Genomic DNA, 20987 nt, shown 5'->3' with positions numbered 1-20987 from the left:
GACTGAAATTCCCTCTCCTGTCATCTCTGTCCAAGACAGATCCTGAGGAGACTCAGTCAGTACCTGTGCAGACTTGCCACTAGACAGGATCATGTCCCCCATTTCCCCTCTCTTTGTGGTAGCAGGGAATACTCAGGAAACAAAGGAGAAGAAAGACATAAAACCATGAAGGACTAGAAACTAAACGTCTTTCAACTGCTCAATGCCAATAAATAATGTTGGTGCACGATACACAGTTACCTATGCTTTGTTTGATCGGTGTATAATGATACTATTCTAATACTATCCAGGATGTGGCCCTGAAAAGACACCCAACAGGGTTCCACTAATAAGGTTAAAGGGCAATTCAGCCACTTTTCAACCTCATTCATTATGTCCAGCACCATACCAGTGTCTACATACACTACATGGCCAAAAGTATGTGGACACCTGCACATCGAACATCTCATTCCAAAATCACGGGCATTAATATGGAGTTGGTACCCCCTTCACTGCTATAACAGACTCCACTTTTCTGGGAAGGCTTTCCACTAGATGTTGGAACATTGCTGCAGGGACTTGCTTACATTCAGCCACAAAGGTCACTGAGGTCGGGCACTGATGTTGGGCGATTAGGCCTGGCTCACAGTCGGCGTTCCAATTCATCCCAAAGGTGTTCGATGGGGTTGAGGTCAGGGGTCTGTGCAGGCCAGTCAAGTTCTTCCACACCGATCTCGAAAAACCATTTCTGAATGGACCTCGCTTTGTGCACGGGGGCATTGTCATGCTAAAACAGGGAACTGTTGTCACAAAGTTGGAAGCACAGAATCATCTAGAATATCATTGTATGCTGTAGCGTTAAGATATCCCTTCACTGGAACTAAGGGCCCTTGCCCGAACCATGAAAAACAGTCCCAGATCATTATTCCTCCACCACCAAACTTTACAGTTGGCACTATGCATTCGTGCAGGTAGCGTTCTTCTGGCATCCGCCAAACCCAGACTCATCCGTCGGACTGGTAGATGGTGAAGCATGATTCACCACTCCAGAGAACGCATTTCCACCTCTCCAGAGTCCAATAGCGGCGAGCTTTACACCAGTCTAGCTGACACTTCAGAACTTGGCGGTCCCATTCTGTGTGCTTGTGTTGCCTACCACTTTGTGGTTGAGCCGTTGTTGCCCCTAGACTTTACCACTTCACAATAACATCACTTACAGTTGACCGGGACAGCTCTAGCAGGGCAGAAATTTGACAGTGCCTGTGACGGTGCCACGTTAAAAGTCACTGAGCTCTTCAGTACAGGCCATTCTACTGACAATGTTTGTCTTTTGAGATTGCATGGCTGTGTGCTCGATTTTATTCAACTGTCAGCAACAGGTGTGGCTGAAATAGCCAAATCCACTAATTTGAAGTGGTGTCCACAGAGTGTATGTGAAAACAGCGCGTTTCTATGAACTGTGGTTAAAACGATAACAAGAAAGGTCCTAAAAAACGTTTGTCTGTGACATCAAAAGGTAGGATTAAAAGTAAAAATAAAACGGTGATTTTCAAAACCTGCAACGAGTTTCTAGCCAGAGGGAGGGTGTTTTCTTGCTCTTCACATCACTGCGAATCTCATAGTGTTTGAAAATTACTGTTTTCAAATGTTTAAACTTTTTATGATGTCATCGGGTAAAACTTTTTTACTTTATATTATTTTCTACAAAGCGTAGAAATGCGCCGTTTTCACATATGTAGACAGAGACACTGGTATTGTACTGGAGATAATGAAAATCATGTTGAAAAGCGGTGGAATTGCCCTTTAACACATTTATTTTATCACCCTACAACACAGGCACCAGCAACACCTGCTGAAAAGTCTATTCTAGATTCTCCATCACCAGAGTTTATTTTGAAGAGTAAACCCAAAGAGGCAGACAATATGAAGCCTCTCTCTGTCTCTTGTCTCCTCTGAGCCCTAAGCCATCGCCAGGTGATGCAAACAAATTACCCAACAGTCTGTGCATTGTTTGTGAACAGGTGCCTCATTTTCCTCCACCTGCCCTCCCATGAGAGAAGCCTTCCACATCCCAGTGTCACAGAGAAGAAAACAGGCCTTGATATTCACACAGGTTCCAGCTCAATAGCATTCAAGCTCAGGAGTCACTGAACATAAAAAATGTATGTTACTGATCTTTATTGCCAACAGTAAATGCCTAAAATAGCTCAGTTGATTTTACAGTGATGAAACGAGGAAAGCATTGGCAGATCATTTCAGTAAATGATTAATACTTACATTTTCCATTTGCAACCTGCAATTTATCCTATGCTCATTTAAAGAAGGCTTTGAATCTTGCTGACAGCGCAATCGAGAGAGAAAATCTTGTATATCTAACTTCCAATTAACTGAAATTATTTAATTAAAAATGTTCACATGCTTGAGCAGAGCACTCACTTAGAAAGAGGAATATCTGGGGATGCTGTTTACCTTGGAGCTGAGATTAATTAGGAATAAATGCTTACCATAAAGCTGAATTAAAAAAACATTTAAAAAAAAAATGTGTTTGATAATTGTTTTTTATAGGGGAAAGTTCACTTCCAAATGAAATTTGGCAGCTACCTATATTAGTATAGCTGGATTTATGTAAGAATACAGACAGAGTTCAAATTTGGGACACTACAAAGCTATATCTATGCTGTGCAATGCCATTATGTCTAAGGACTGATGTGCCATACTGCAGTACAAAAGAGAGGACATTAGGGTGAATGAGGGTGTGTTCGCGTATGTATGTATGTATGCATGTATGTGGACGAGACAGACAGGAAGAGCCAAAGCACATTATAAGAAAAAAGAAAAGCCACCAAATTAGAAAGACCAGCATGGTTGGCCTGAAATTGATTTTGTGGGAATCATTAGCCTTTCAAATGTCCTCTTCTATGCACTCAAACCCGACGCAAGCTCCGGTAAAGCCTCTTAAAAAACCGAATAAATGATCTCTGTGGATGAGCAGGGAGGGTACAGGAACTGCTTTCAGAAACAGCAGCCTTCTGTTGGGTTACGGGATAAGTGCACTCTGAAATCACATCCATTATGTTGTGAATGATGTATTTGAAGGGTGCGGCCGGGGAGGGGACCCCAGGGGAGGGGTGGTTAAGGGACGTCTCTCTAGACAAGGGAGGGCCAGATCATGGGAGGTGTAGGGGGTGGATCCCAAAGACCCTCCCCATTATTGATTAAGGGGACCTTAAGATTCATATGTTCTGCTGCAGGCCTTATAATAAGATATTGTTGCTATGTGTCTAAAAACTCTGCCACTATATGTTGCACAAGCTATCTATATTAGTCTTTGTGGTTAAGCCCTGGCTGTTGTGAGAGTGTGCTTGCAGGCTAGGTCTGAGTCAGACCGAAACTAGATAAAGAGATGTAACTACTGTCTGGTTTTGATATTTTGATCTTGTGAGACAGTGGACAATTCTAATAAATTCAGAGAAGCTACTGTACTAGGTTACCTTATAAGGTAACCTCAGCTTATTGATACACATACATTGACGTAGGTGATCAGACAACTAGGGAGTGATCACATCTATAAAATCAGCTGTGCCCTTAGGTGGGGTGCAGAACTTACTCGGAAACATGCGTGCTATGTTCCTGATGTTAACTTCGGTCTGCAATTGTCTGAATGCTAATTTCAGCAATGAGCCAATAATTATTGACAAGGAAAAAACCACAACAGAGGCTCACAGTACTGACCCCAAAGATCCACCAACATCTCCCATTAACGGTGTGCCATTAAAGCCACAGGCCATTAACAAAGCACAGCCACACTGCTTCCCCTGTGGTCCATTAACTCCTAATCTAATTCACTGCATCCAGATTTTTAGCAATGACTTCATTCTGCTGCTTCCGCAGAAGCTGAGATTACCTCAGTCTAGTAGTCTATGGGTTACGTACTGTATATTACGAAAGCACTTAATGTAACTTTGAACTAGTCAGACTACAGAGTGAAAGAACAGTGTGGGAGGGCTAATGGAGCTTCTTGATTACCAAGTCAGAACCACATTTTGGAGTCTGACTTTGAATGAACTTGATGACAAATCAGACATTCTTACCTCTGTGTTATTTCTTTCCAGCTTATTCACTAAACATCTGCTCAACAGCTGTGTCGACATGTGACCTTTGAAGAACATGTTTCTTCTAATTGCTGCAGAAATTGAATTGATTCCGCCATGTCTATGGAAAAGACAAAGCGGTGAATTGGGAGCATAAACAGTGTGAGGGTCTTTCTATTCTTTACAAAGACATTAGCCTCCTTACAGATAAATCATTACATAGCACACTGGTCCATTCTGACAGGCTTGGTATGACTGCGCTCTGACAAAAATGTTATTAAGGCAACTTCTAAATGGTCTTGGCACCCGAAGACAACATTCTTGACATCAAAGTGTTCCTACTCTCAACACACCTCTTCAACAGGTATTGCATCAGACAGCACATGTTTGGTTTTTTGTTGCATATGGCCAGCCATAAAATGTTTATCCTGTCATTCCCTGCCTGAGGCAAAGCTAGCACACAAGCAGCAGAGCATGAGCACAATTTCTAGGCCCAGTCCTCTCTCAGACTGGGTTCGTTTGACATTCAATTTACCATTCAGTTCAATTTCATTAGTAGCCCTGGGGGTTTCTAACAATGTCCCTGTAACAAACCACTTCACAAGCAAGTCTGGACACCCAAAACCCTTGTGGCTAGCCTATTATATCAACAATGACAAGGAAAGGCACTTTGGAGTAGTCAGATTAATACAGAGAAGAACCAAAGCTATAGGCTGCTCTTAACCCATTGCCTTTCGTGTAAGAATGACTGGTGTTTAACCTGCATTCAAACATCTAGTACGTTTCAGTTACAGGCCCACGTCTCCTCCTAAAGCATCCCCTGCAGGGCTCATTACTACCCCCTTCCTCGCTCTCTCTCTCTCTCTCTCTCTCTCTCCCAGTACCTGGTGCTTAGAACATTTGCATTCCATGGGTGCTGGAGGGGCCCCTTGTATTTATGCTATTTACATATGGTAGCAGGCTGTTCCGGTAGATATACCGATCACACTTGGTGCCACAAAATACCTATGTTGAGTGTAAACTAAACCTTTTCTATAGCCTCGATCATGCTGCAGCCCCACTCCTGCCCTGGCTGTGTGGATGGGGGTGTGTGTGGAGGGAGTTAAGTGATACGACCCCAAGGCTGATCACTTATATTTATGTGTAAACAAAACACCATCCAGCTATTGATCTGAAAGTGCTTCATTAGATGGTGTAAGAAGCAGGAGCTGACATTTCCCCGATGCAAAATGAACGATTAATGGGTGTATTCACTCAACAGAACCTACAGTTTCATTGTTTGTTTGTACTTTGCGCTATCAATAATGTATGTCTTATTATGTTGTAAAAAAGCTAATACAAATATGTCCATTTGTTCAACTGACTGCCGGCAATGGCTTTCATCTTGTGTAATTGCCATAGCGGTGCTTGATGCTTCCTCATGATCCCAGTAAGTAGTGCACTGTGTTGTGGAACATCTAATGACAGAACTGACCTTTCAACCCTTCACTGTGAAACAGACCAGGCCTGTCTTCCATTCCAATAAGGTCCGCAGCCTGGTTGGTATTAAGAGGGCATTAGCTGTGAATTCGGAGAGTTTGTGTTCTGCTTGACATTCTAAACACTGGGGGTTTGAGGTCACTCAGAAGGCAACACAGATAACGTGAATGAACACACGGAATGCAGATAATACACACAGATGATTAAATACCTGCATGGGCATCCTGTCTGTGTATTTTAAAATGTTATACCCACCAACCAACGTCACATGTTTTGAAGAACTGCTGTGACAGGTTGAAAATGTGTCCAAAGTCTAAGGCTATGTCAGAGACTCCAGCCACCCAAGTCATAGGTTGTTCTCTCTGCTACTGCACTGAGTGCCAAGTCTGGGACCAAAGAGCTCCTGAACAGCTTCTACCCCAAAGCCATAAGACTGCTGAACAGTTCATCCAATGGCTACCTACACACACACATATTGACGACACACACACACACACACACACACACACACACACACACACACACACACACACACACACACAGACACACACACACACACACACACACACACACACACACACACACACACACACACACACACACACACACACACACACACACACACACACACACACACACACTTTCAGACTCTTCACATACACTGCTGCTACATTGTTTATTATATATCCTGTTTATGATACATCCTGATTGCCTAGTCACTCTACCACATACCTATATGTACATACTGACTTACCTCAATTACCTCAACTACATCGTACCCCTGCACATTGACTCAGTACTGGTACTCCTTGTATATAGTCTCTATATAGTTACGATTTCCTTTTTTATTTAGCAATTATTTATCTTACTTTTTAACTCTGCATTGTTGGAAAAGGCCTCGTAAGTAAGCATTTCACTGTAAAGTCTACCCTGATGAAGACAGCTTTGCTGTCGAAACGTTGGTTATTACATTTTTGCATCTGAGCTCTTAGAGTGTGCGGCTTTCCCTTATTTTCCACTGTAAAGTCTACACCTGTTGTATTCGGTGCATGTGACCAATAATATTTGATTTGATTTATGAGGGGGATATCACGCTTCTAGTTACTGTTGCTATCAATTCCAAAAGGAAGATGTCGTGTCTTGAGTGTCTTCCTTGCAGAAATAATATCGTTTACTCTGCTTTAGTAAATGTATAACAAGGGAAGTAGGTCACACTTTATTTGTATAACGTAGATTTTGCATCTTTAGATGCTCTACAGATAGATGCTCTACAGATAGTTTGTTGATATTATGACTATCTGTTGATAAGCATCTGCTTGCTAAGATTACAGTTAGGGTAAGGTCTAAACCTTAAGGGTTAGGGTAAGGGTTAAGGTTAGGACTAGGGTTCAGTTTAGAGTTAGAATAAGGGTCAAGGTTAGGGTTAGAGCTAGGGTTAGTAGTTAGTAAAAATATTACTGATATTCTGTGGACAGTCGGTAGAGCATCTACAGATACACTATCTAAATAAAGTGGACCGGGAAGTAACAGACAATGTGCAGAACAAAACAGAGAAAGCTTTTGTGTGGGACTTGGCACACTCTTTGGCACCCCCCATTCTAGGGTTCTGGGCTAGGCTCCCAAAGGTTCTGCCTGTTGACCCTGAGGTCAATGTTGAGCCATGGATCTAGAATAGAGTGCAGTGATGTCCCCTCTCCACTCCCTCAGAGAGATTAACACAGAGATTAAGGAGAAAGGGAGAGAGGGAACGCTGTGCTGGTCCAATAACGGACTGAGCACACAGTCCAGTGACTAACATGGATGCCTCCAGGACAGCATGAGTTGAAAACCCAATGCCCTGCTGAACTCAACTATTACCACAACTACTACTACACTGTTATCACTGTCTCCACGCCTGGCCTCGCTGGCAAAGAGCGACACTTACAATTATACCATTTAAAAAGAAAAAAGAAAGTATTTGTCAAACTGGTTGAGCAGGATGCAGCCTGTAAAGCTCGGGAGGCAGTAGGTTTTAATACCTGTCGTTTTCTAACCACCACACTGCAGTGCTCGAGCGCTCTCCCAACATAATCATAATATGCAGATGTATTTTTCAATTTAAGTAAGCTTTCAGTCAATTAAAGTGTGCAATGCAAAGCTGTTCCCCAACAGACAACTGTACAGAAATGATAATGAATTTACTATCAACCTTCATAAGATGTGATTAAATCCTCAAGAGGCTGTATTCCACTAAGTATGTAATAAACATTTCTGTGCAGGGATTTTGGCGGGATTACAGTAAGCATAAAATGGTAAGTCTACTACATACAGTAAATATGCAAATGTGGGCGTGTGAAAAATTATAATATAAGTATGCTTTTGACCCATTATTATAAAACGTGGCATTGTCACAAACATGTGAGAAATTGCATACATTCAAATGTCATTCAAGCACTTCGAGAAAATTGCATACTTCAGCCCCACTTCCCCTCACAATTACAAGACAAAATTGCTTATTTAAGTTCACTGCCTACTGCTGACAAATGTTCCCTTTTTTAAAGGCTTGAAAACACAGGGATTTACATTTTATACACAGAGTGGGGTAGAGAACATGACTTGTTTAAAAAGGTTATGTTCTGGTAAGATTATTACGTTCTTCAGAAACAAAGGAGAGAAGATGAACACTTGTATTTACTTTTCAAATCAATCAATTGTTCGAACTGTCACCTCACATCGAGTATTACCATTCACTTAGGTGTCCCTCGTTTATGAGCATTCATTCTCAGGTGTAACATATTTTCATTAGTTTTACTACAAATTATTCAATGGCCATTACATTTTCTCCTTCCATCATCACACGAGAGCAGCTATAGATCAACATAAGTGCTTAAAACCATTTAGCCTGGCGCCATGCATCTGTCACTAGTATCCCCACCTGTCTGTCTGTACAGAACATATTCCAACATTGGTGCTTTTGAACAGGAGGTTTGCCGATGTTCCTGATAATGAGCTGATTTGCCTTCACTATCACCAGCAGCAGAAAGACACGATAACTTCACAGGTGCCTGTCGATAAGCAACATTTCAGCTGTATGACTCATATCATTCCAACAGAATGAATCCAGCAAACATCTCCTGATTAAAGAGTCTGTTGGCTTGGAGAGCTCTTGGGCTGGATCCTCACACTTTGAATAGTCAAATGAAAAACCTGCCCTAGAACATTCCGTACGTACATAACAACAGCCTCTCAACAGTCCACACGGACAAAAGAACAAGCAACAGCAACATTCTGTGTGGGGATCACAATATGAGACAACACTGTACGAAGCATGAACATCAATAAAGAATGTATATGAGAACCCGGAAAAGTACTGTCTGGTGCCAAAGGGTGACAAAGCGATCCAATTACTGGCGAGGCCATCTGGAGACATTACTGTCTGGGTAAATGTGCATGTAATGGCAGACAGGGGTAGTGATGCTCTCCACTGTGATGCACTGCCTGTGTCAGATCTGTTTATAGGCAAAAACACAATGGCAAGGTCTGGAGCATGGGACAGGTAATCCAGAGATTTCCTCAGAGAGAGAGGGGAATGCTATACCCATTCATCCCTACAACATATAAACTAATATGACTAGCCAATTGTTATGCATTTTCCATTGTGAGAATCTCTTATTGCATAACCCGGAGGATTTAAATGAAATCACTATCATTACATTAGGAGAAGAGAAATCCTCTCCTCGTATCTACTGCAGGTGAGAATGTAAACACATTCATAATGGGTTATGGCACCTCCATTACTCAAAATGAAACACCTGGAAGTTTATTTTACAACTGCTTCGCTCTCATATACTGGGCTGGCACTTCGAATAATGCAGCATTTATTTGACACGGAACTATGCAGCTGAATTAGTTTGTGATTCCTTTAGAAAACATTATTCCTTCTCTCTAACATGAAAGGTGTTTCTAAAGCAAAAGACTCATCATTGTAGAACAGATTCTAGTGTTTCATTGCAAATTCCTGTGATCCGTCTTAAGCTGTCTCACTGCTTAACACAGCGTTTCCCAAACTCGGTCCTGGGGACCCCAAAGAGTGCACATTTGGTTTTTGCCCTAACACTACAAAGCTAATTCAAATTATCAAAGCTTTTCAAATCAAATCAAATGTTATTTGTCACATTCACCAAATACAACAGGTGTAGACCTTACTGTGAAATGCTTACTTACAAACCCTTAACCAAGAATGCAGTTCAAGAAATAGAGTCAAGAAAATAAATAATAATAAATAAAGAAAAGATAATTTTTTAAATAAAAAGTAACACAATAACAATAACAATAACGAGGCTATTTACAGGGGGTACCTGTACCGAGTCAATGTGCGGGGGTATGGGTTAGTCGAGGTAATTTGTACAAGTAGGTAGGGGTGAAGTGATAATGCATAGATAAGCTTGATGATTAGTTTGATAATTAGTTGATTATTTGAATCAGCTATGTAGAGCTAAAAACCAAAACGTACATCCCTTGGGGTCCCAAGGACCGAGTTTGGGAAACCCTGGTTTAACAGCTCTGATTGGAGTTAAAGTACTTTTCAGAATTCTCTGCAGGAACATGGGGCTACTTGACCTCTCAAGATGGGTCCCATTAGAAAATTAGGTTCTCCATCTAAATGGTGCACAAGAGGCTTTTCACCTACCCACTAATGTCTGACAATGGAAGGGTTAGAATACAGCTACTGCACAGTAGCAACTAGCTAATGAAACACCTCACAGTTTCACTTGGCATTCATTATCAACGGCATCCACACAGTGACACATTTACTAGAGCATCATTTTACTTAATTGAAAGTGAAGTGGTTCAACATCTAAGATAATAGAGCTGGTGAGAAGAATTCTGAGTACTTAGATTTAATTAAAAAAATACACTGTACTGTATATACCTTCTATATAAACAGTCAATTGCAGTGGTCGTTCACCATGCAGTTTTATGAGTATCACGCCCTTAAGGCCAGAATCAACCAGTGACTGACCAGTAAATATGTCTAGTTCTCAACCTCACCAGACACCTTTTAATGTACTTTTATCATATGGTAAAAATAATCATTCAGATTTATGTTTAGAATATATAAAAGATTAACTAAAATGTATTGTTACAAATTATCACAAAAGCCTTGGTTCTGGATTTTTCATGTACACATCAGGTGAAGGCACTCCATACATCCAAGGCTAATACAAGGCTTTGAATTCCATGCAGCGAGAGCTCCACCGCCAGATAAGTATCAGCATAAATACCACTCTCTTACAAAGTCCTTTACCACCTGGGATTTACAGCCAGGAATCCAACGCATGAGAGGAAGCATGCATTTGAAACTTCCTGAGCAACATGTTTAGGACCTTGAAGAATACTTCAAAGCAACTAAGGAAGAGTACACCCTGCACTCTTGACATGTGAGTGGGCTGAAGAAAAAGGGTTGAATATGATATTCTGTATTTTTACGAGTTTATATACCCTGGCATGCAAAAATGACAGGCGTTTTAATCTCCAGAAAGCAGAGATATGCAGTGACTGAGTGTCTGTCCCTTGTTGAAAGTGAGGCACTCACTGGGTTTGAATGAGAACTCCTGCAAGTTCATCTGAAGCAGCATGTAATCATAGATAGCTCCGGGCTCCGTAGTGTGCCGCCTTCTCAGAAGGATAGATGAGGGACATCAACAGTGCACAAAGAACTAGCTTTTATAAAGGCTAGAATGGGGGACTACTGAGGTCAAACGCAGACACAAAACACTTATGTTTGGATCCGTGGGGCAGGATACTTCATGGAGCTACACTAAATATGACATTGTGTTTTCATGGCTGAAAATTGCAAAATAAAGTTTGAATGAATAGAGACCAGTAACTATTGATGGACTGTTTCTGACCAAAAAGCGATTTAAAAGTGAATGGGAAAGTGAAAATTGCATGACATTTTATTGCCCACTGCTTCTTATTTCTGCTTCATCTTTTGGACAATGACATTGTCATCTCAATAGACCGCTCTGGATTGCAGAGAGAGTCAAAAATAGGTGTGACGCAATAGTACCACGTGCTTCAGCCCTGACTCCATGTAAATAGGTGGCAATATAATCACTTTATGGGTGTGTACATTTTGGCAGTTTCCCCACTGAAATTTAGTGGGTCTGGTTGAGTTCCTAGTGCTTGGGAGCTCTCTTACTGAGAGCTCTTAATAGGCTCTCAATAACGGGACACAATATTTCGGCTTTTTCCCTTTTCAGATTCCATCAGGCAATGTGACGAAAACAAGACAAGATACATTTTCTTCTATGAGTTCTGAGAACAAAGAGGTTGGGAACACCTCCCCTTCCTCTTCATGCACACAGCTAATGGTATAGCTAATGAACTATTCTAATTAAATCACACCTAGTAAAAAGCTTTCCAAGGAATATTTCAACTAAGATTGTTGTGTCATTCACTATGGGCCATGTCATTAGCTTTCATATGGACCAGACCTACTTTCCCCCAGTAGGCTTGGATTGCCTTGTGCATATGAGAGGTGGGAGAACAGGGGGAAGACACTCAATGCCCTCCCAGGGGGGTGGGCTGTTCCATCTTCATGACAAAGAGAGGAGACGGCAGGAGAAGTCAGCATCAATACTGTCAGGGGGAGTCCGCAGGAAACCAGAGAAAGCAGGGGGATAATGTGAATAACAAAACAGAGAAACAACCTCACTTAATTGTCCCAAAACAGGGGCAGAGCCGTTTCCAGTGCGCTGTAGGCTTTCCCCAAAACCAAAGATACCCTCATGCATTTCAATAGGTGCATTTCGGCATACGGGACTAGGGAGAGAGTGCTGTTGCACAGTGTCATCTCACTCCTGTTATTAAAGGCTTTCTCTAAAATGTAGTTACTCCCTTCATATAACAAATAAATATATTTTTTGGTGTGTGAATAGCAGGAGTGCTATGATGAAGAAAGATTGCTGAGGGATAATGGGGAGTAGAATACATATACGGACTCGAAGGCTGGCATCTCCATTCAATGAAATACCAGGGTGTTCTGTGCCATTCTCCAACATTTTTACATTTTGGCTTTCACACAGGAATGAGTGACTGGAAATGTAATCTATATGTAAAACATGTCATATATCTTAAGCTGTCTAATAAAACCCCACCCAGGCCTTTATAACCTGTCTAACCAGTGACAATACAAGCAGAGTTGTGAGTTTTCTGGATAAGGGTGGGATTAAGGGGAAATCTCAATCACGAATGTTGAAACAGAACGAATCTCCCGCTCCTTTCTAAAACTGGGATGAGCTAATCATACTAGCTAGTGTAATTGAGACTCTCTTGGCTGTTTTACTGATACCCTCATGTGTAAAACTATCACAGGCAGACAAAATGTTTTTGTCACCAGTGAGTCATTGTTTGAGACTGATTACACTGGCCACACAAGCCCTTTCATTTTCTTTAAGCAAAGCTGTACATCTTATAGCTGTGTGTGTCCAGTCACTGTGAATACTCTTTTTTTACATTGCGGAAATACACTGTTTTCTGTGTTGGCTTAAATGTTCTCATTGCTGCCTGACTATAGCTCTGTAGCGCTGAAACATTTTCTCACTACAGATAATGTCGGAGAATCAAATCAAATCAAAGTTTATTTGTCACGCGCGCTGAATACAACAGGTGTAGACCTTTCAGTGAAATGCTTACTTACAGGTTCTAACCAATAGTGCAAAAAAGGTATTAGGTGAACAATAGGTAGGTAAAGAAATAAAACAACAGTAAAAAGACAGGCTATAAAAGTAGCGAGGCTATAAAAGTAGGGAGGCTACATACAGACACCGGTTAGTCAGGCTTATTGAGGTAGTATGTACATGTAGATATGGTTAAAGTGACTATGCATATATGATGAACAGAGAGTAGCAGTAGCGTAAAAGAGGAGTTGGTGGGTGGGACACAATGCAGATAGCCCGTTTAGCCACTGTGCGGGAGCAATTGAGGTAGTATGTACATGAATGTATAGTTAAAGTGACAATGCATATATGATAAACAGAGAGTAGCAGCAGCGTAAAAGGAGGGGTTGGGGTGGGGGGGGCACACAACGCAAATAGTCCGGGTAACCATTTGGTTACCTGTTCAGGAGTCTTATGGCTTGGGGGTAAAAACTGTTGAGAAGCCCTTTTGTCCTAGACTTGGCACTCCGGTACCGCTTGCAATGCGGTAGTAGAGAGAACAGTCTACGACTGGGGTGGCTGGGGTCTTTGACAATTTTTTGGGCCTTCCTCTGACACCGCCTGGTGTAGAGGTCCTGGATGGCAGGCAGCTTAGCCCCAGTGATGTACTGGGCCGTACGCACTACCCTCTGTAGTGCCTTGCGGTCGGAGGGAGAGCAGTTGCCGTACCAGGCAGTGATGGAACCAGTCAGGATGCTCTCAGTGTTGCAGCTGTAGAACCTTTTGAGGATCTCAGGACCCATGCCAAATCTTTTTAGTTTCCAGAGGGGGAATAGGCTTTGTCGTGCCCTCATCACGACTGTCTTGGTGTGTTTGGACCATTCTAGTTTGTTGTTGATGTGGACACCAAGGAACTTGAAGCTCTCAACCTGCTTCACTACAGCCCCGTCGATGAGAATGGGGGCGTGCTCGGTCCTCCTTTTCCTGTAGTCCACAATGATCTCCTTAGTCTTGGTTACGTTGAGGGATAGGTTGTTATTCTGGCTCTTAACAGAAAGTGACGATACTTTTCTCTAAACTAAGTGAATACTGAGAATTGAACATTTCAGGGGAGAAATCAGAGATTGAACCAGAGTGAATGAATCTAGTATGCTAGATGTGTGCATATCACAGCCTATTCTCACTCATGTACACTCCTAGAAAAAAAGGTGCAATCTACAACCTTAAAGGGTTCTTCGGCTGTACCCATAAGATATCACTTTGAAGAAACCTTTTTGGTTCCAGGAAGAATCCTTTTAGGTTCAATATAGAACCCTTTCCACATAACCAAAAAGGGTTCAGCCGAAGAACCCTTTTGGAACCCTTTTTCCTAAGAGTGTAGGGATGATTTATAGAGTTTTCATTCATGGAGCTGTATGCTCTCCCTCTCACCTGTGATATTAGCTGTAACGGGAAAGCTCCACTTCAAATAGCTAGGTAAATATTGGCAGTTATCGTAATGATATGTAGACATAAAAACACTGAATTTTGGTCCTACTAAAGACTGAGAACACACAGAGAGCAGGGCCATTGCAACCACTACAGGCCCCTCAGTAGGATCCTGGACCCTCCACCTAGTCAACTGTCTCTGTACACACTGTCCTTCCAATTAAATAAAAACCACCTGCTGGCCAAATTCGGCCCATGGGCCGCCAGTTGGGGAACCCTGACCTATTGGCTAGCTCACCCTCATCCACAGCATTTGGGTAAAAGGATAGGTTCCTGTCAGACGGTGTGCAACTGGTCAACTGGAGTCAGGTGCAGGAGAGCAGAGATGAGTGAACAGGCACACTTTAATTGGCAGAAGCAAATCAGTCGGACGCAACAGCGTGATTGTGAATGACAGTGATTGCCTACGGAGCTGTGAAGGGAACGGCACCTCCATACCTTCAGGCTCTGATCAGGCCCTACACCCAAACAAGGGCACTGCGTTCATCCACCTCTGTCCTGCTGGCCCCCCTACCTCTGAGGAAGCACAGTTCCCGCTCAGCCCAGTCAAAACTGTTCGCTGCTCTGGCACCCCAATGGTGGAACAAGCTCCCTCACGACGCCAGGACAGCGGAGTCAATCACCACCTTCCGGAGACACCTGAAACCCCACCTCTTTAAGGAATACCTAGGATAGGATAAAGTAATCCTTTTAACCCCCCCCCCTTAAAAGATTTAGATGCACTATTGTAAAGTGGTTGTTCCACTGGATATCATAAGGTGAATGCACCAATTTGTAAGTCGCTCTGGATAAGAGCGTCTGCTAAATGACTTAAATTTTCTATTTATTTATTTTATTTATTTCACCTTTATTTAACTGTAAATGTAATGTAATGTAATGTAAACAGCGTCACATCACTCTAGCCAAAGGCAAAAGCGAATAGTGCACTGGTCACACAAATAATGTACAACAATACAATACCACGGGTTCAAAACAATACCCGGAAAAAACCAGCCTGCCGCGTCACACAATAAACGTAACAAACAATTACATACACAGACATGGGGGGAACAGAGGATAATATACACGTAGAGTGATGAGGGGATGTAAACCAGGTGTGCGGGAAAACAAGACAAAACAAATGGAAAATGAAAAGTGGAGTGGCGATGGCTAGAAGACCGGTGACGTCGACCACAGAGCGCCGCCCAAACAAGGAGAGGAGCCGACTTCGGCGGGAGTCGTGACAGTTCCATCTTTCACTCACCCCTTTTCTCGAGAGGCCTCAAAGTGGATTAAAACTAAATTAGTCTCTGTGACCCTAATCTGGATTAAATTATAAAGAGGCAGAGCCACAATAGCCACAATGTTGGTTTACTAGAATGAATATGTCCTCCCACTCCCAGATTGCCAAAAATATGATGCCCCTTATCGAAATATACAAGTTCTTTTCTTTTTCCACCAGATGTTTTCTAGCACTTCAATGATATAGCGGAAAGACTGAGAAAAGCAAGAGATACCCTCAAAGAATGAGACCATTTAAACTCTAACACGTTGCTCATTGCAATTTCCTATGACATACATAAAATGTCAGTTCAAACACAACACTGACTGTCCCACAGTGGCTTTGAAGGAAATTAAGAGCTGTAAGTGTGAGTTGAAAATTTGCAAAGCTGGATAAAAGTGGTATGTTTATTGGGTATGATGTGTGATTGAGGCCATTTTCAGTAATTCATATCTAAATGAGGGGTAGGAAATGAATTCAGAAAAGGAGAGAAAGTCACTCATAGGAATAAAGATATAGTCTTGTATACCAAACTGTTGATACTGTCATGCAATGCACAAATAACTCATTAAAAACATCCATATTTGCAGTATTATGATGTAGGATGGTGACATTTTCTGTAAAGATACTACGGGAATGATTTACAGATTGAAGACCCATAAATGCAAGTGTAGAGCACACAAAATGATGATGTCATCCAGAGTGACACCCGCTCTCCTCAGAGCTAAGTGTGGCATTTTCAGCATGGCAGTAGCACTTTATTTATATTCTAACATGTCACCGCCCTGTAACACTGTCATAAAACTTGTCATCGGCATTTAAAAAAAAATGTATTTAACCTTTATTTAACTGTAGGACATCAAGTTAAAAATGATATTACAATTGCATTATCTGATATCACTGTCTTGCCCCACCCACATACACTCTCCTTTGTAAATAGGATCTGGATCATATACTACGATTAAGGATGAAGAGTTTCATGTTATTGTGCTTTCCATCCATGAAACTACATTTTGCATGAAGGGCCACATTGTATAAGGAGTCAATGGGAGATAGAACAACCACAAACATCTAGACAAACCCGCCTCTAAACAAGACGTGACGTGCACAGTCACACAAATTAACATGCGCAAAATCCCAAGTGCAAACTGAGAATATAAATCACTCCAGTCTTTCTCTACACCAATCAACTGAACATTTATCTATCATGTCAGGACAAAAGCTGGTTACGGAGAGTGAGAAAGTGGATGAATATATTTCAATGAGGTTTCACTCAGACAATGAAACCTTGTCGTCCCCACGCAAACAGGGGCCAGATTAGTCCATTAGCAAATGAAGAGCCCTACTTGCTTGACGAGTAATACCAGGTGTGACACTGAGTGTTGTCTATTCGGGGGGGGGGGCAGGGAACAAAAAAACAAATGCATCTATGCAGACTATTTGTTCTAAAAGTCTTTCAGGGCCCTGTTTTTCCAGCACTATCTGGTCTAGGCCGAGGGTCACAGCTCTCAGTGTTTGAGCCGGAGGAACTGCGTTTAACAACCTCCACTTCCCTCTAAAACAATGGAATCAGAATCACCTTTATTCACCAAGTACGTTTACACATACTCAGAATGTGACTTGGTGATATGGTGCTGCTAGTGATAGATAACATTTAGAGACAGAATACCGACAGTGGAGTTTACACAAAGTTTACATATGGTACATTATATACAACTAGATAGATTGAGGATAAACATATAAGAGAATGTGCAGTCGGTAAACAAATATATGAATGGTATACAGTTGATATACAGTGGATGTACAAATGTACAGTATCAGTATGAATATATCTAAATGCTGAGAGATGAACAGAGTGCAATGCAGTATAGTGCAGTTATTTTGTGTACAGTTCAGAGATGGCTTGATCCCGTGTGCAGCACAGAGTGCATAGTCCTTTAGTCTCTATGGGCCCAATGGCCGGTTGGCGAGGACCACAGCCAGGGGAAAGAAACTGTTCCGGTTGCGTGAGGTTTTGGTCATGATTGGCCTGAACCGCTTGTCAGAGGAGAATTTTTGGAATAAAAGATAAAAAGTGTATCTAATTACTGACTGATGGTGTCTATTCTGAAAACTACCTTCAAACTGAACACTTAGTTTAAAACCTCCAATTCAACATTTACAAGGGGGTATGAGTGATAGATGAAATATGTGGTGTTTAGAATAAGGCATTTTGTGATTTGATGAAGATGAATAACTAGATGGTTGCCTAGTGCTTCTTAAAATGACACTGCATATGAAGTTGTAATGAAGTTGTAATGAGTAACCAGCACATTGAAAAGTCTCCATCAATCCTCCATAGAACAAGCAAACAGACACAAGGTTTCACCATTTATGGAGGACTGACGGCCTGTCTGCCAGCATCATGTTTACTCATCAAATGTTGGTATGGAGGGCTATAAACCTAAATTACAGCCCCACCCTAAACGCCTTCAAATTCCACTGTTTTAAAACCAGCGGCAATTGGCAACAGAACTACAACACACAGTCCAACTAGAAAAACTGTTAACACGTGACATGCTATTATTATAGGGGAGGCTCTTTTTCCCAACCAGTTCAAGTAAAAACGCCTGAGAGCGGGTGACAGTGACAAGTGAGGCACACTGTAATTTACAATGACAGGCATGTCAAGTGACAGTGTCAGACAGAGGAGGACCTAAGTCAGATCACCCACCTCCCTTCCCAACCAGGTCTCAGAGCATTTTGTATTATTCTGTACGTAATTCTGAGACACGCCATTTAGTATGGTTTGTTATGTTTGGTATGGTTACATAAGACAGATGGTTGCTTAAGACAAAAACAAAGGGGGGTTAGTTGGTCGGGCATGTAACGCAAACGTCTAGCAACCCAAAGGTTGCGAGTATGAATCTCATCACGGACAACTTAATTTTTTGCTAATTAGCAACTTTTCAACTACTTACTACTTTTTAGCTACTTTGCAACTACTTAGCATGTTAATTAACCCTTCCCCTAACCTTAACCCTTTTAGCTAATTCTTCCTCTAAACCTAACCCCTCGGCGCATGTAACAAATAACATTTGATTTGATTTTGATCTAACCTAACTCCTAATCTTAAACCTAACCCCTAGCCTAGCTAACGCCACCTAGCTAGAATTCATAACAAATCATTCATTTTGCAAATTCGTAACATATAATATTAATTGTAATTTGTAACATATCATATGAAATGGGTGATGGACATCCATAAATTAATACATACCATACGAAACATAACATATCATACTAAATGGAGTGTCTCTGATTTACATATCATACTGGAGTGTCTGATTTACGTAAAAAATAATACGAAATGCTCTGAGGACAGGTTTTTCCCTCTCCCAAAGGACTATTCAGAGCTCCACTGCAGTTTGGTTAAATGTTGAGTCTGAATGCTTAAACACATGGTGCATATTTGTTAGATTGGGGGAAAAAAGCTTTCTTTAAAGACATTTACAGAATGTAAAAAAGCCAAACTTTAATCTGCAAGGCGTTCCTGCCTCGTGGGAAAACACTGGTACGTGTGTGCGTTTGAGTGCGTAATGTATATGTTTGGGAATGAACGTTTACCACACACGTTTATCACACAAATTATTGTGAAAAGTCGGGTTACTGTTGTAATTATTGAAATAAAATGAGAGGACAGCGCTCCCAAATTGAGAGCGCATGACTATCACCTGGCGAAACCTATTCAACACTCCCACGAAGTGTGGCCAGAGGTTGTACACACTTAATGCGCTATACAACTTGTAGTTACGCAGTAGTTATGCTATGCGCAATAATGGTAGAGCGGAAAAATAACATTCTAACCATGACTAAAACTAGCTATAACTCTGTATTCACAAACCTCAGTGTAAATCAATATTGCTAATCGAATGACAAGTATTTTCACTTCAGATGTATCGTCTACAAACTCATCAGCACCATGCAGTTCCCATTATGTGTTTGTTAAAAATGTTGAGAAAATGTGTCAGTTTTCTTTTAAACAATGTAAGAGATGATGCATGATAAGCTACAGTACCTTGGTAGACAAGCGCGACGAGGAGGGCACACAGACAGCTGGAAAAATGCATCCTGGCGAATGCCAGATATCCTTGCCGTGCTGTTCCTAAAGTTCGATAATATGTTCGCTATTATCGATCAGTTAACTTCTTTCCGTAAACTTCAGGGTTAAATATTCACTAACTGTGTTCAGTTACTGCTGTATAACATGTGCTCTCTCACTTGCCTTGGCAAACAAATCTGGGAGCGCATCGAGTGAGCGACGACGGGAAGCTCTGTAGGGTAGGATTTTACAGCAACTCCGCCCAGGATCTACCACTATCTTGTGGATCCCACTCCGCACTGCATTACACACACACACACACACACACACACACACACACACACACACACACACACACACACACACACACACACACACACACACACACACACACACACACACAGAGAGAGAGAGAGAGACTAGCGGTTAGAGTGTTGGTCCAGTAACGAAAAAGTTGCTAGTTAGAATCTCTGAGCCAACAATTTGAAAAATCTGTTGATGTGGCCTTGAGCAAGGCACTTAACCCTGGGGGGGGGGGGGGGGGGGGGGGGGCAGTGCCCCTGTGACAACAATTTTATGAAATCATTTTTACATTACAAATTTTTGCTATCATTCTTTTTTTTAACATCGTTGTTAATGTAACTGGACCCTCTAACAGTACAACTGGCCCCAGCTTGGCCCCCCCAGTTGAAATGGTCTAGAACCGCCACTGCTCAGAGGCTCTCAGGGAGAGTGGGATATGCAAAAAACACATTTTGAAATAAATACACACTTGTACATGTGTGAAATAAGACAAATATAAGCATACACAGTGGCCAAAATAATCCACTGGGCACAGATGTCATTCCAACGGCTAGTTTTGATTGACATTTGGTTGAGTTGTCAACTAATGTGAATTCAACGTGAAATAAAAAAAAATGTGTCACCATGTCATTGGATTTAGGTTCTAAAACAAGAATGTCCCC

At 41.7% G+C, this 20987-nt stretch overlaps 1 protein-coding gene across 2 annotated transcripts in view; it reads right to left on the bottom strand.

The window, feature by feature from the left end:
- Positions 1–20292, bottom strand: part of LOC106613009 (CD166 antigen homolog A) — a 66829-nt gene extending 46537 nt beyond the window's left edge. For both annotated transcript variants that reach the window (XM_014214821.3, XM_014214822.3), the window contains exon 1: positions 19999–20292. In XM_014214821.3, coding sequence (XP_014070296.2) covers positions 19999–20050 — 52 coding nt within the window. In that variant the 5' untranslated portion in view covers positions 20051–20292. The remainder of the gene's footprint in view (positions 1–19998) is intronic.
- Between the last annotated feature and the right edge of the window lie 695 nt (positions 20293–20987).

Source organism: Salmo salar, chromosome 09 (genome assembly GCF_965601325.2).
Source record: "Salmo salar chromosome 09, fSalSal1, whole genome shotgun sequence".
Taxonomy (NCBI): domain Eukaryota; kingdom Metazoa; phylum Chordata; class Actinopteri; order Salmoniformes; family Salmonidae; genus Salmo; species Salmo salar.
The sequence above is the reverse complement of the archived record's forward strand: the minus strand, read 5'-3'. Positions and strand labels throughout refer to the sequence as shown.